Source organism: Echinops telfairi, unplaced genomic scaffold (genome assembly GCF_000313985.2).
Source record: "Echinops telfairi isolate 266 unplaced genomic scaffold, ASM31398v2 ScPeMD7_70;HRSCAF=299, whole genome shotgun sequence".
Taxonomy (NCBI): Eukaryota; Metazoa; Chordata; class Mammalia; order Afrosoricida; family Tenrecidae; genus Echinops; species Echinops telfairi.
This window is the reverse complement of record NW_022103968.1, coordinates 27,872,734-27,885,750: the sequence shown is the minus strand read 5'-3', so window position 1 is coordinate 27,885,750 and position 13,017 is coordinate 27,872,734. Positions and strand designations below refer to the sequence as shown.

At 40.2% G+C, this 13,017-nt stretch overlaps 1 protein-coding gene across 5 annotated transcripts in view; it reads left to right on the top strand.

The window, feature by feature from the left end:
* Positions 1-11,588, top strand: part of SLF2 (SMC5-SMC6 complex localization factor 2) — a 53,563-nt gene extending 41,975 nt beyond the window's left edge. For all 5 annotated transcript variants that reach the window (XM_045291297.1, XM_004700989.2, XM_045291296.1 and 2 more), the window contains 3 exons: positions 3,938-4,024; positions 5,813-5,881; positions 8,382-11,588. In XM_045291297.1, coding sequence (XP_045147232.1) covers positions 3,938-4,024; positions 5,813-5,881; positions 8,382-8,417 — 192 coding nt within the window. In that variant the 3' untranslated portion in view covers positions 8,418-11,588. The remainder of the gene's footprint in view (positions 1-3,937; positions 4,025-5,812; positions 5,882-8,381) is intronic.
* The last annotated feature ends 1,429 nt before the right edge of the window (positions 11,589-13,017 follow it).

Below are 13,017 nucleotides of genomic sequence, written 5' to 3'. Positions count from 1 at the left end.
GTCCTCATTTTTCCCCTCCCTCCCCGCTCCCCCCTCCCGCATGAGCCCCTGATAGTTTATAAATGGGTATTTTGTCATATCTTGCCCTGTCCGACGAGTGTCCAATCTTTTAAACCATAGTGTTTCCTAGGCATGATAAGATGGAAATAAGACTGGTTCATTTTCTTTTAAGTGTTTGCTCTTCTCATTGAAACTTAATGTAGTCATCTACTTATAGTTTGTATGTGGTCATAACAGTTTTAAATTTCTTTAGTTTAAAAAAGCTAATTATTATTATTTAAAATGTCAGTTACAAAGCCATGTAAAGTAAAAAGTGAGACTCCTCTTATCTAGTTTCCTCCTGTAAATTTATGCTGAATTTATGCATAACCAAAATAGTATTTTGCAAAAATGTTCATACTATTTATATTATTTATATATTTTTGTTCATGTTAGGATTTTAGCCCGACTAATTATTTAATAATAGGAGCAGTAAAAACCCTTGAGAATTCTAGAATTAGAATTGCTAGGTCAAAGATATATATTTTAAATTCTTAATTATTTAAAAATAGCTATTACCACATTTCCCTCCTCAGAAGTAATCGTTTACGTTCTCTTCAACTATAAATAAGAGTGAGCGTTAGATTATGTATTTCTAAAACTTAAGTTTGGTGGTTTTTAAGTGGTTTGGGTGAGGTCTATAGAACAAATTAGAATTCCATTCAACAATTTATACACGTTTTGTTTCATAACACTGGTTACAATTCCCTGCGTATAACAGTACTCTTCCTGCTTTCTCCCTGGGTCCCTTGTATTCATTTGTCCTTCTTTCCTGACCCTTCCAGACTTCTGAACTTTGTTTTGGGGCATATATTGCCCTTTTGGTCTTACCTGATTTATTATTCTGAAGAGCACATTCTTCATGAGTGTTGTTGTTCACTTTATAGATGTCTGTTGTTTGCCCAAAAGAAGCCGGGGGATGGGTTTAGTTGTAGATTTGAAGGGTATCCCAGGGCCCCCATCATGAAGGTTCCACTAGTCTATTAGACAAGTAAGTCTGGTATTTTTGTGATTTTAATTTTTTCCCCATTGTGTTCAAGACCTTCTGTGGTCCAGATCAGAGCGGTCAGTTATAGTAGCAAGGCACCATCTAGTTCTTTTGGTCTCCTGGCAGTAGCAGTTATGATTCAAATGATCCATTAGTCCTTTGGAGTGATTGTTTCCTTGAATCTTTGATTTTCCTCATTCTTCCAAACTCCAGATGAAGAGATCCCAATAGTTGCTTCTTAGATGACCATGGGTGCACCATCACTTTTAAGAGCCTGTTTGCTACTCAGCACAGTAGGGTGTAGAGCATTGTTTTTGTGAACTATGGTATGCTGGTTGACTTAAATGTTACATAAGACTTAATTATTAAAAGAGCATTAATAAAAGTTTGTTTTCTTCACAGACAAAAATAAGTTAGCTAGTGGTTGAAAACTGATTGTGGTAGCAATTGTAAATTTATAATTGATGTGATTAAAATATGGAATATATTAAATCCCAACTAATAAAAATAAAACATAATATTTTTAAAAGTTAGCTTGTATTAGAATAGTCCACTAGAGGATGTGTTAAAGGAAGAACTCTTTAAATTTCCATGGGGTTAGTTTTCATTAACATGTCTCAATGCACAGCAGAACAACCTTTTTTTGTTTTTTTTTTCGGAGGCAGGGGGGCATAATTTCTAAATTAGCAATAAATCATAATAATCTCTTTTTTTTCTATTTTTCAAGAATTTATTGAAATCTCTTCATACATAGATACATACAAAAAGAATTTAATTTCAGATTTGCTAAACACTGCACGGAATTAGAAGCAGAATGTAGAGTACAATCTTAACTATTGTTGAAAGTATTTTTTTTTAAAGTATTGGACTTTTAGAACTTTCTAGCCTCTTTTTTTATTACACCCCACCACCACCACCACCCCCGTATTTTTATTGGGGGCTTTTACAGCTCTTATCACAATCCATATATTCATGCAGTGTGTCAAGCACAGTGTGCACATATGTCGCCATCATTTTCTTTCTTTTTTTTTTTTGTCGCCATCATTTTCAAAGCATTCTCTTCCCACTTGAGCCCCTGATATCAGCTCCCTATTTCTTCCTCCTCCCTCCCTCACTCTTCCTCCATCATGAACCCTTGTTAAGGCATAGATTATTATTTTCATTTCTTACATCCGTCCTCCGTCGCCCCTCACCCACTTTTCCGTTATTCGTCCCCCTGGGAAGGGGAGGGTGTTATAAATTGATCCTTGTGATCGATTCCTCTTTTCTCCCCTAATCCTCCTGGTATCTCTACTCTCATTGTTGGTCCTGAGGGGTTTATCACCCTGGATTCCCTGTGTTGGGGGCTCTTATCTATAGTAGTGTGCATGTTCTGGTCCCATTTGTAAGGTAGAATTAAGGTCATGATAATGAGGGGAAGGGAACACCAAAGAACTAGAGGAAAATTGAAAGTTGTGTGTTTCATCAGTGTTATGCTGGCCCCTGACTGGCTCATCTCTTCCCTGTGATCCCTCTGTGAGTAGATGTCCAATTGTCTACAGATGGGCATTGGGTCTCTACTCCATGCCACTGACACCAGCTCCCCTGTCCCCCCCCCACCCCCCCTAGTTCACATTGGATATGATTTTATTCTGAATCTCAGATGCCTGATCCCATCGACACCTCATGATAACACAGGCTTGTGTGCTTCTTCCATGTGGACTTTGTTGCTTCTGAGCTAGATGGCCACTTGTTTATTTTCAGGCCTTTAAGACCCCAGATGCTATGTCTTTTGATAGCCGGGCACCATCAGCTTTCTTCACCACATTTGCTTGTACACTCTTTGTCTTCAGCGATCGTGTCAGGAAGTTGAGCATCACAAATGCCGGATTATTAGAACAAAGTGTTCTTGTGTTGAGGGAGTACTTGAGTCGAGGCCCAATGTCCATCTGCAACTTTACTTCTTAATATATAGATATGAGTACATAGTTTTATTCCCCTCTCATTACATATGTACATGCTTATACTTAGACCTCTATAAGTGTCCTTTACCTCCTGGTTCTTTCCTCTGTTTCCTTTTTACTTCCATCGTGTCCCACCATCATGTTCGGCCTTCATTCGGGTTTAGTAATTCCTTGCTGCTACATTGTCCTTGATTAAGCCCCACTAGGCATCCTACGCCCTTCTTTCCATTGATTTTAGTTCACTTGTTCCCTTGTCCCTGGGTTGGTTCCCCACCACCACCACCCCTTTTCTCCCACATCCCTTTCTCCCATATCCCCCTGGAACTGTTGGTCCCCTTCTTTTCATCTCCAAATTATTTATCCTGCCTCTCTTATCTAGATAGACATGCAGATACATTACTACGTGCAAAATCTAGGCAAAGCAAAATAAAACAAAGGAAGTCAACACCAACAATACAATAACAACAATCAGAAAAAAACAAAATAAAAATAACCCAAAAAGCCACTGACAAAAATGGAAAAGCCTATAAATAGTTCAAGGTCTGTTGGCCTTTGCAAGTGTTTTCCAGTCGAGTCTGATGGGGGCCACACTCTGCCTCCAAAGTCTATGTTTGGTATTCCCTGGGCATTTCATCACTCAGCTGCCCTTGCTGCTCTGCTGCATGCCCTTAGTGTTTCGCCCCAGCATGATGGGGTCAGATAGTGCACTATTCCCACGGTGTCTCCAGTGCTGTCCCTGAGGGACGTCGTGTTTCATAGTGGGGCCGGCCCTATGGATCATAATAGTCTTACAGTCTTGGCAGTTACTACACTTAGTCATGTAATTTCTAGTTTGTTGGGTAATTAATATCAGAAATTGCTAACTGGGAATGATAGATTTTTAAATGATAGTGAGCTGTTTAACTATATAATCTGTTCTTTGTTCGTTAATACTTCAGACTAGCTTTCCTCCTTGTGTTTTGTACAGAAACACCTGGTGAGACTCTGTGGGGCTTTGGAAAAGCATGTTAAGTGTGATATCAGAGAAGACCCCAAACGTTTTTATAGAACGAAGGTGAGTGTAGTTTTTCTTAAGTATTGGTAGTTTTTTTAGTCATGGTCTAATTTTGGTTACATTATATTTGAAGAGGAGGAACATATAAGCCCTCTCATTTAAAGAAGTCATTTAAGATTACATACAGAGTTTCTTCTTTAATAATGGAAATCAACTTTTGCTAAATACCTCTGGTTAGATTTAAAGTGAGAGGAAAATCTTTAAAGTGACTACATTTTTCATTGTACTCTACTTTCTGATACCCAAGGAGGAGCATTAGTCTTCCAGGACAAGTGAACCTTCCTCATTTTTTCTCAGTGTGCTGAGATCTTTATTCTAAAATTCGCCTCAAGGATTGAAGCAGTGTTTCTGGCTTGTCGAGGGAAAAATACACGTGCTATTATTTGAGTATTCTGTTGGTGGACATCTCAAGGGCAGGGCTCTTTGAAGTTCTGCATCACCCAGTCTGAGCTCCAAGGTGGAGATGATGTAGCAGAAACTTGTTCATCTTTTTCCTTTTACAGTTTCAAAATATTCAAGGACAGTGGAAACACTAATTGTATGTATGTGTGCTAGAACATGGACTTCTTATTAAAATGACTTGGCAAAACATAAAATCAGACTGTTTAAAAAAGTTTACATCTAAGGATTTTTCTATGCACCAGTCATCTTTTTTTTTTTTTTTTTAATTCTTGAGTTGGACAGTCACTGGATGTAAAGTCTCAGCTTTGTAACTGTATCTGACATGAATTCACCAGAAAATGCTAGTCATTTCAACAGTGCCCATTTGGATTATCTATATTTTAGTAAATTTAGGTTAAATACAAAAACGAGCAGCTAATGAAGTTATATCAGGTTGCAGGTACTATGCATGTCAGAGGAATAACACTTTGCCTTAGAGTGGAAACCTTAGTTTTAGAAGCACATTGTTCTGTACATTGGCTAGAGTTACTGGCCCGTAGAGCTTGGTAGTAGTGGCTGCTGTTGACAGACAGGCTAAAAGAGGACCACCCAAGGTTTTTGTTCTTGAAGCCAGGCCCAGGCCCAGACTGGTGCCAGATCTTCTCTCACTCAGAGTGGAGAGTGACACAGTGGTCCGTGGAAATTGCTTAAGAAATGGTCCTGTTGAAATCAGTAGTTGCGTGACTCTCCAGAACCGTCCAGTAGAAAGGGAGCAATTGTATTTGGAGAAAACAGAATTGCTGAGCTCTAGATGAAAGAAGAAAGCAGAGCTAGCCATTCACTTTATAAAGTGCCTGCCCTGTTTCAAATGTTCCCTGGGCAGTCACATTTAAGAGCTGTGTTGGAGCTCTAGGAGTGGTAGGAACGTTTGTATTTTGCTCAGAAAACTTGCGGTCAGATAGAAATAAACAATTGACAAACACTTCTGGTATCTTTAGTAAGTCTCTCAAATGGAAACTGGAAGACTGGGAACAGCCAAAACCTTGGGTCTGACCCATAACTCAAACCACCCTTCAGCTTCTCTATCTGGGTGTTGTAGCCAGCCTGTTGAAACTTGATGAACCTTAAAGACGGGGTATGTTTTTCTGGGGATGATTTTTAGTAACTAATGAGAAAATGTAGTCCTAAGCATCTGGTGTTTAGCGTATAGTGATAGAGTTTTATTAATGATCATGAGTCAAAAGCCATACCAAAAGATAGTGTTTTATCTTTTTTGACAAAAATTAAATTAAGTTGTTGGATGTGGACCAGTCACTGCTATCAGATCTTTGGTATCAAGCAATCATTTGACATTAGGTGAGGATATTTTTTGATTTCATCCTTTTCCCCCTTTTTGTTATTTTTAAGGTGAAAGACTTGGTTGCCAGGATACATGGAAAATGGCAAGAAATAATCCAGAACTGCCAACCTACTCAGGTGTCATTTTATTAAAGAGTTTTATTTATTTATGCTAAATGGTACTTTTCCATACTGTTTAAATAAAGTATACCAGAGCCTTGCTTCTAAGTGTCTTCAGATAAACAAAAAAGACCAGAATAATACATGCAAATACTTGGCTTCTCTAGTTGGTTGGTTTGTTTTTATAGTTTTTGTTTACTTTATATTAATTTATTTCTGGGACTTCGTTTTTTAAATGTTACATTGTATCAAACGAAGGTTATTTCAAGAGGAACGTTTTTGAACAGCTTTATTCAGATATAATTCACATCACTTATATTTCCCCTAGTTAAGGTATACAAATGGCTTTTAGTTTATTGCGAGTTCTACAACCAGTACAGGATAGCACTATATACAGCACTTCTGTCATCCCATAAAGAAGCCCAGCGGCCATTGGCAGTTGTTGGTGATTTTTTTTTCCAGCCCCTAATAGCCACTCATCAACTTTCAGTCTCAGAATTTGCTTCTATGAGACTTTTCGTACGAACAAGCTCAACCATTGTGTGGGCTTTTGTCACCAGCTTCTCTTACTGAGCCTAATGTCTGGAAAGGTTTTGTCTATGACAGAGAATGGATGTCTTTTTTCATCACCGAGTAATGTTCCATTGTGTGCCGATGCCACGTTATATGTATCCATTCATTAATTTGAATTATGTCTATGTTTGGCTACTAATGAACAGTGCTTTGGAAACATTTACGAAGCAGTTCGTGTGGACATGTATTTTTCAATGAAAGCATCTTGGTTATATACCTAGAATTACTTGGTTATATCGTAACTCCACATTAAATTTTGAGGATTTGCCAGAGTATTTTCCAAGGTTTCTGCACCATTGCATATTCCTTCCAGCAGTGTATGAGGGTTTTAATTCTTAAACATTCTTGCCAATTCTTGTTGTCTTTTTTCATTATAGCCATAATAGTGGATGTGACATACCTCATTGTAGTTTTAGTTTACATTTCTCTAGGGGCTGATAATGTTGAGCATCTTTTCATGTGCTTATTAACAACTTGTATAGCTTCTCTGTTGAATTGCCTATGCAAATCTTTTGCCCATATTTTAATTGGGTTATTTGTCTTTATTGAGTTGTAAGGTTTTTCCATATGTTTTAGATACATGATATTCAAATACTTTCTCCCATTCTGTGGGTTGTCTTTTCACTGTGTTGATGTATCGATGTAACGCCAGTTTTAAATTTGATACAGTCCAACTTATCTAAATTGTTTGCTGTTATTATTTGTGCTTATGTGTATCATATCTAAGAAAACATTCCCTAAGAGGGACCTTCCATATATCTGCTGTTAAGTTGGTCCTCCTGCTTGTTGATAAGGGCTAAAATTATGCTTCTCACATTTTAATGTACATAGAAACCAACTGATGTTAAAGTGCCAGAAAGTCTATTTCTACCATAGTGACCCCACATGAGAGAGTCAAGATGCCCCTATGATTTGGAGGGCTGTGATCTTTATAGAGACAGATTGTCTGGTCTTTGTCCTGTGGAGCTGTTGAGTGGGCTCAAGCCACCAGTCCTTCTTACCAGCCAAGCACTGTACTGTCGCACCACCGAGGTTCCTTCCGAGTCCACTAGGAATGCTAAAGCGCAATGCTCTCACTAGGTCTGGGGTGGGACCTCGTTAATGGGCCTTTCTAATGCATTGTCAGATTGATGACAGTACTGCTAGTCCAGAGACGTTGGCGTGAAAAGGTCTGGAGATTGCTTCGTTTTTATATTAAAATAACAGGAAGATTAGGAAAAGCAATCTCACTGCTTTGGAGCATTTTGAATTTTGTCCCTTGGGTGTCTTTCATCAGATATGGAAGTCCTCTTTGAGAAATCTTGAGCTGTATTGTTTTATTTTTTCACCGTAGAAGACTCTAGGCTAGCCATTTTTGGTATGACATTAAAACAAAAAAAAATTCAGTAGAAAAACTTTAAAACAGCTTACATTTTTACTTAATCTCCTTTAATATGATAATCCCAAGTGTATGCAGTTTAAGAAAAACATCCTGTGCTTCTTATTGCTAGGACTTGTTAGACTTGAAGTCCCCACGCTGCTCCCTCCTGCTTCTGTTGCCTACTGGTTGGGGTGGCAGTGAGGGAGAAAATGTTCACTGCACAGAAAATACCAGGCCCTTTGGAGAACTTAGCAAACAAAGCTTGCACCGAGTGATGGTGTGTTTGGCAATATTACTGTGCCCAAAATGACCTTATCTGATTTCTGGATAAGCAACGTCAAATGTATTACCCTTAGTACAAGCCTAAAACTTAAAGTACTGTGCTTATTTATGCTTTTGTGTTAGGGCCACAGAATGAGATATTCTAGTTACCTATCAATTTGAGTGAAATGTGTAATATGTTGTATTTATGTTCATTAGCAAAACCCAGTGTCAAACGATTAGTAGTGTTGTAAGGATTAACTCATAATCTGCTTAAAGTTTCCTTCATCCTGGTTGTTTTCCTTTGCTTGTTTCCTCTTCTAGGGGCAGCTTCATGACTTCTGGGTGCCAGATTCTTAACAGGAGTTACAGCAGCGTCAATGTGAACCAAAAGAAATTCAACCAGAGTGTGTTCAAGAAGGTATGAAAGATGACTACAGAGTCCAATGGAATGCTAATCTGCTGCAGCTGTGCCCCAGTGACTAACTGGTATGATGAAGCTGGTAATGATGAAATTGCCGTTTCCTCTGTGGATACAAAACGTGATCTGCTTAATTGTTAAGGCAACTGAACTTTCAAAGGAACAGAGTCTTTTGAAGGGAGAGGTGAAGTAGAACAGCTCATCCAACCTGCTCTTATTAACCCCTTGTTAAATTGTAAGCGATGACCTTTTCTTGGATTCTATCTATGGCACTTGGATAATAATCACAGCAGGTATGTGTGAAGAAAAGGGTTTGGACCAACCTGAAGGGTTGGACATGGGAATTAAGACCAAGTTCCAGATGAGTTTCACTTTTTTCCAAAAAATTTTAGAACTAAGTTTCATATCGAAAGACATGAATCTGCTCTGTATCTCCTATAAGCCACGGGGAGCTTTTTATCCACATTTTTTCCTGCACTATTCACTACAAATCTGTTCGGTTTTTAAAATATGTTTAAACAAATAATTGGAAACAAGAAATTTGATGGTCAATTTCCCAGAAAGGGGGGAGAAGTTCAGCTGTAAAGTAACGCCTCTGTTTTAATGCCAAAACATTCCCTTGCAGTTTGTTTTGGATTTCTTTTAGGTGCATACATTTTGTAAACTACAGATTAAAGTTTAGACTCCTTGTTAAATTTTAGTAGTTTGGCTCTTAGTCGCCATGTTATAAGGTTTAAAGGTCTAGACAAGTTGCCAAAAATCTTGTCATTAAGTACATGACATCGGCCGAGATCTGGATGGTATTGATTCTTTGGGGTGTGTGTGAGGGAGAGAATGCACTTAGGGACACGTGTTCATGTGTGCTTGTATCTTGAAGTTGTTGCACTTGAAAACCATAGCTGCTCTGAATTCTTAAAACACTGGAAAGCCATCCTTTGGTTTAAATGGTGGAGGTGCACGGGCTGCTCTTAGTCCGTTCAAGGGCCCTTTGAAGCCTTTGGTAGGGACATACTCTCTTACTAACTAACGATCAGTCCTTTCATGACTGACTGCCCCTTGAGGGAGGGTTTCTTTCCTGAAAGAGCATGTCAGCTTAATTTTGGTTTTTCCTTTTTTCGGTCACACTGCTCTCTTGAGCACCCTCATGTCCATCGTCGCGCCGCCCCCTCCCCTCCCCCAGTTGGTGGGGGAGAGATAGTGAAGGGAAAGGGAACTGGACTTAATTTGAGGGGATAGAAAGTTTTTGAGAAAGAGCTCTCTACCTGGAAATTGAAGCTTAGAAGTCAAAAAGCATTCTATCTTAGTCATCATTTAAAATCGCATCAGTCACATTTTAGCCCGCTGTCAGGCCTTTGGGCAGTTAGAGATTTTACAGCAAAGGCTTACCTAAATCCAGTTCCCAAGAAATTTGGCTGAATGAGGTTCCAAGAGTCAGACCAACAAAAGTTTTGTTCTGTGTTGAGTTTACTGGTAAGAAAATTATCTTGATACTACCTCTCAAGGGTATTGTTACAAAATGCCACTTAGGGTTAAAGAGATAGATACAAAGAGTTATGTTTAACAGAAGCTTGAAACTCTGGCATCTATCTGCCCAACAATGGGGGCTTTCACTCTGTAATTTAATCTTTTGTAGATACATTATTTGTGTGTAATTTTATAAGTGTTCATATTTTTCTCATTTTGCATTGTGTAAAGTGTACAAAACCTCAAAGTATAAAATACTGCTATATTGCTTGTAATTACAGTGTGTAAATATTTTCTAATCGTGTAAATTGACAGGGGACAAGTGGATTATTCAGGTTTGGTTTTTTGTTTGTTTGTTTAAGGTGACCCTTCTTTATATGGCAGTTTCACCAGATAATTACTCATCAAATTTAGAGCCACTTTGATACATTTTTATTTAACAGTTCCACTAAAAAAAAATCTTAAATTGACTTTCTCCATTAGAGAAAAGCATTTCATCAATAATCTTTAAAGTAAATGGCCAGACATTCGTTTGGGCCCTTGCATTTGTAACTCGGGTAGATGTCTTCGGCCTGACCGTCGCCCAGGCAGTATTTGCATCTGGGCTCCCCATAAACTGTGTTGATTCTCTTTTCGCACAACTGGCCCATGGATTTTCTCCCAGATCAAGTTATTTCCCTTCTCCCTCTTGAGCCCCCACGCTGTGACTCCCTCCTGCTTCTCTTGCCTAGTGGCAGTGAGGGAGAAAATGTTCATTGCACAGAAAATGCCAGCCCCCTTTGAGGACTTGGCAAACAAAGCTTGCACTGAGTGGTGGTGTGTTTGGCAATGTTACTGTGCCAAAAATCACCTTATCTAATTTCTGGATAAGCAATGTCAAATGTATTACCCTTAGTGCAAGCCGAAAACTAAGGTACTGTGTTTATGCTTTTGTGTGTAACGTTTGCCTTTTCTAAACTGCTTTTCTTGTTATCTGGAAATAATCAGTTATATTATCATGTTACGTGAAGCAGCTCTCTCTGGATAAAGTGCATCGATGTAGCAGTAACAGCAGCGTACGCTCTCTATCTCCTGGTGGCAGTGGTGCCTTTGTCGCCTTTCAGAAGGTTGGCATTCTGTCTTTGTTTTGAAGTGCCCCCGGTAGCTTGCTTGTAGACTTCACACAATCTCCCCAAATGTGAAAGACTGTGGTGTGCTGCTCCCAGGCTCAGCTGGTTGAACGTTGGTATTTGCATTTCTATCAAATAAGTATAATTAGTGGGGACTGGCCAGTACCAAAGTGTGAAGTCTTTTAAGTCAGAAAATCATTTTTAAATTAAAAAAAGAGGTGACCCATTAACAACTGACACTGAGCTGGAGAATGGGGGAGGCCTGCCCTGGTTTACCAGGTGCGGGTGCGGGGGTCAGTGAAGCGGCTGGCGTTACCTGTGGTTCTGAGGGCGGACCCATTACCAGTGTCTTTTGCCTCTCCATGTCTGCATCCGTCTTCTGGCGGCCCTGTCGGCCACTTTATCCACCAGCTCTGAGACAGGCAGCTCACAGGAAAATACGGAGTTTTTGTTTTCATTTTTTTTTTTTTAAGATTTTATACTACATCTGTTTATGAATGTATGTGTGTTATTAAAACTGCTTTTTCTCAGTTTAAACTTGTGTTTGGTAGTATTTGTTTGGGAGAAGAGGTGGGAGGGTTGGGGTGGGGTCAAGTGACTGGAATGCCCCATCTCTTCCCCAGCCCTCATCTCCTTTTTTTTTTTTTTTTTTTAATTTAAATTCCTTTCTTACTCTTCCTTTGGGTTCTCCGGTCAGTATAGCTTGATGTCTCCTTCATTTGGAAACTCAGTTTTGATAGGACCCAGTTAATAATTCGTTATATACTTTGCAGACAAGAATCTGGTTGTCTCATTCTTACATGAGCTCATTTGCTGTGTTCATTCAACCACAGTTAACTGAGCACCTGCCACATGGCAGGCACTTACAGGCTCTGAGGAGCCAGTAGTGACCAGCACAGACAGAACTCCGGGGTCTTACCTCCAGGTCTTCCTGCTAAAATCAGTTCTGTTCTTGCACAGAAGGCCCTTGAGACCTGGCTCCTTTATCCCTGAGCCAGGGGCCAGGAAAAGGGAGGCCACATTACAGGGGGAGGGCTGGGACCATCTCCCACTTACCAAGCAGTTAGAGGCCTAGATGTGTTCGTTTGGTCTACCAACTAGAGGGGAGGAGACTAGGTTGGCTTCTCCTCACTGGAGAGACTGCTCTCGGGAGCTCATAGAAGGTATACGCCTCAGGTTCTAGAATCATGCCAGAATTTCTCCTTTCTGGCAGGCAGGTTGGGAGGAGACCCCTGTAGGCGTTTTTCTCTGGCAGTGGTGGTTGAGGGCTGACGCACTAACTCAGGCAGAAGCAGACGAGCTGCCCTAAGCACTGATTGGCAACGAGCGTGCAGCACAGCCTTATATAAACAAGGCAAGGGCTTTGGTGTATCTCAGATCCCACATTCATCCTGCCAGCTGATCTGGATCTTGGGCACAGCCCTTCACCCTTTGGGGGTCTTTGTTAAAAAGAGTAATAATATGTGTACACCAAAGTCTGTGAAGTCGATATGAGATCATGAATGGAAAGTGTAGTGTAGCACAGTGCCTGGCACGAAGTAGGGACTCACAAACTGGCCCTGACTTACCCTCACTGGAGGCTCTTCTCAGAAGACAACATTGGTTTGGAACAGGCACTTTGGGGTTTATTGCCATCTGAGCAAACCATTTCTGAAATGGCAGTGAACGCTTCAGAGGCTTCTATCCAGTTCTATTGATGCTGGTTTTAAAAAAAAAAATAACCACTATGCTAAGGCTGAGAAAGGGGTGGTGGGTAGGGATTTACCAGCGTTTGTGGCCATGTCCAGCCACTCTCTTTTCCTTGCTAACCATTCCCCAGGCTGAGTCAAGAGGTGCCGGCACGCCCGGAGGCCAGCTCTGGGTCTGCCTCCAAGGTGACAGGCAGGGAGGAAAGTTTAGAACACGGCGGGGTCTGAGGCACTGAGGACAGGCCGCAGCCTTGGAGCACTGGCGACGGTACTGACGG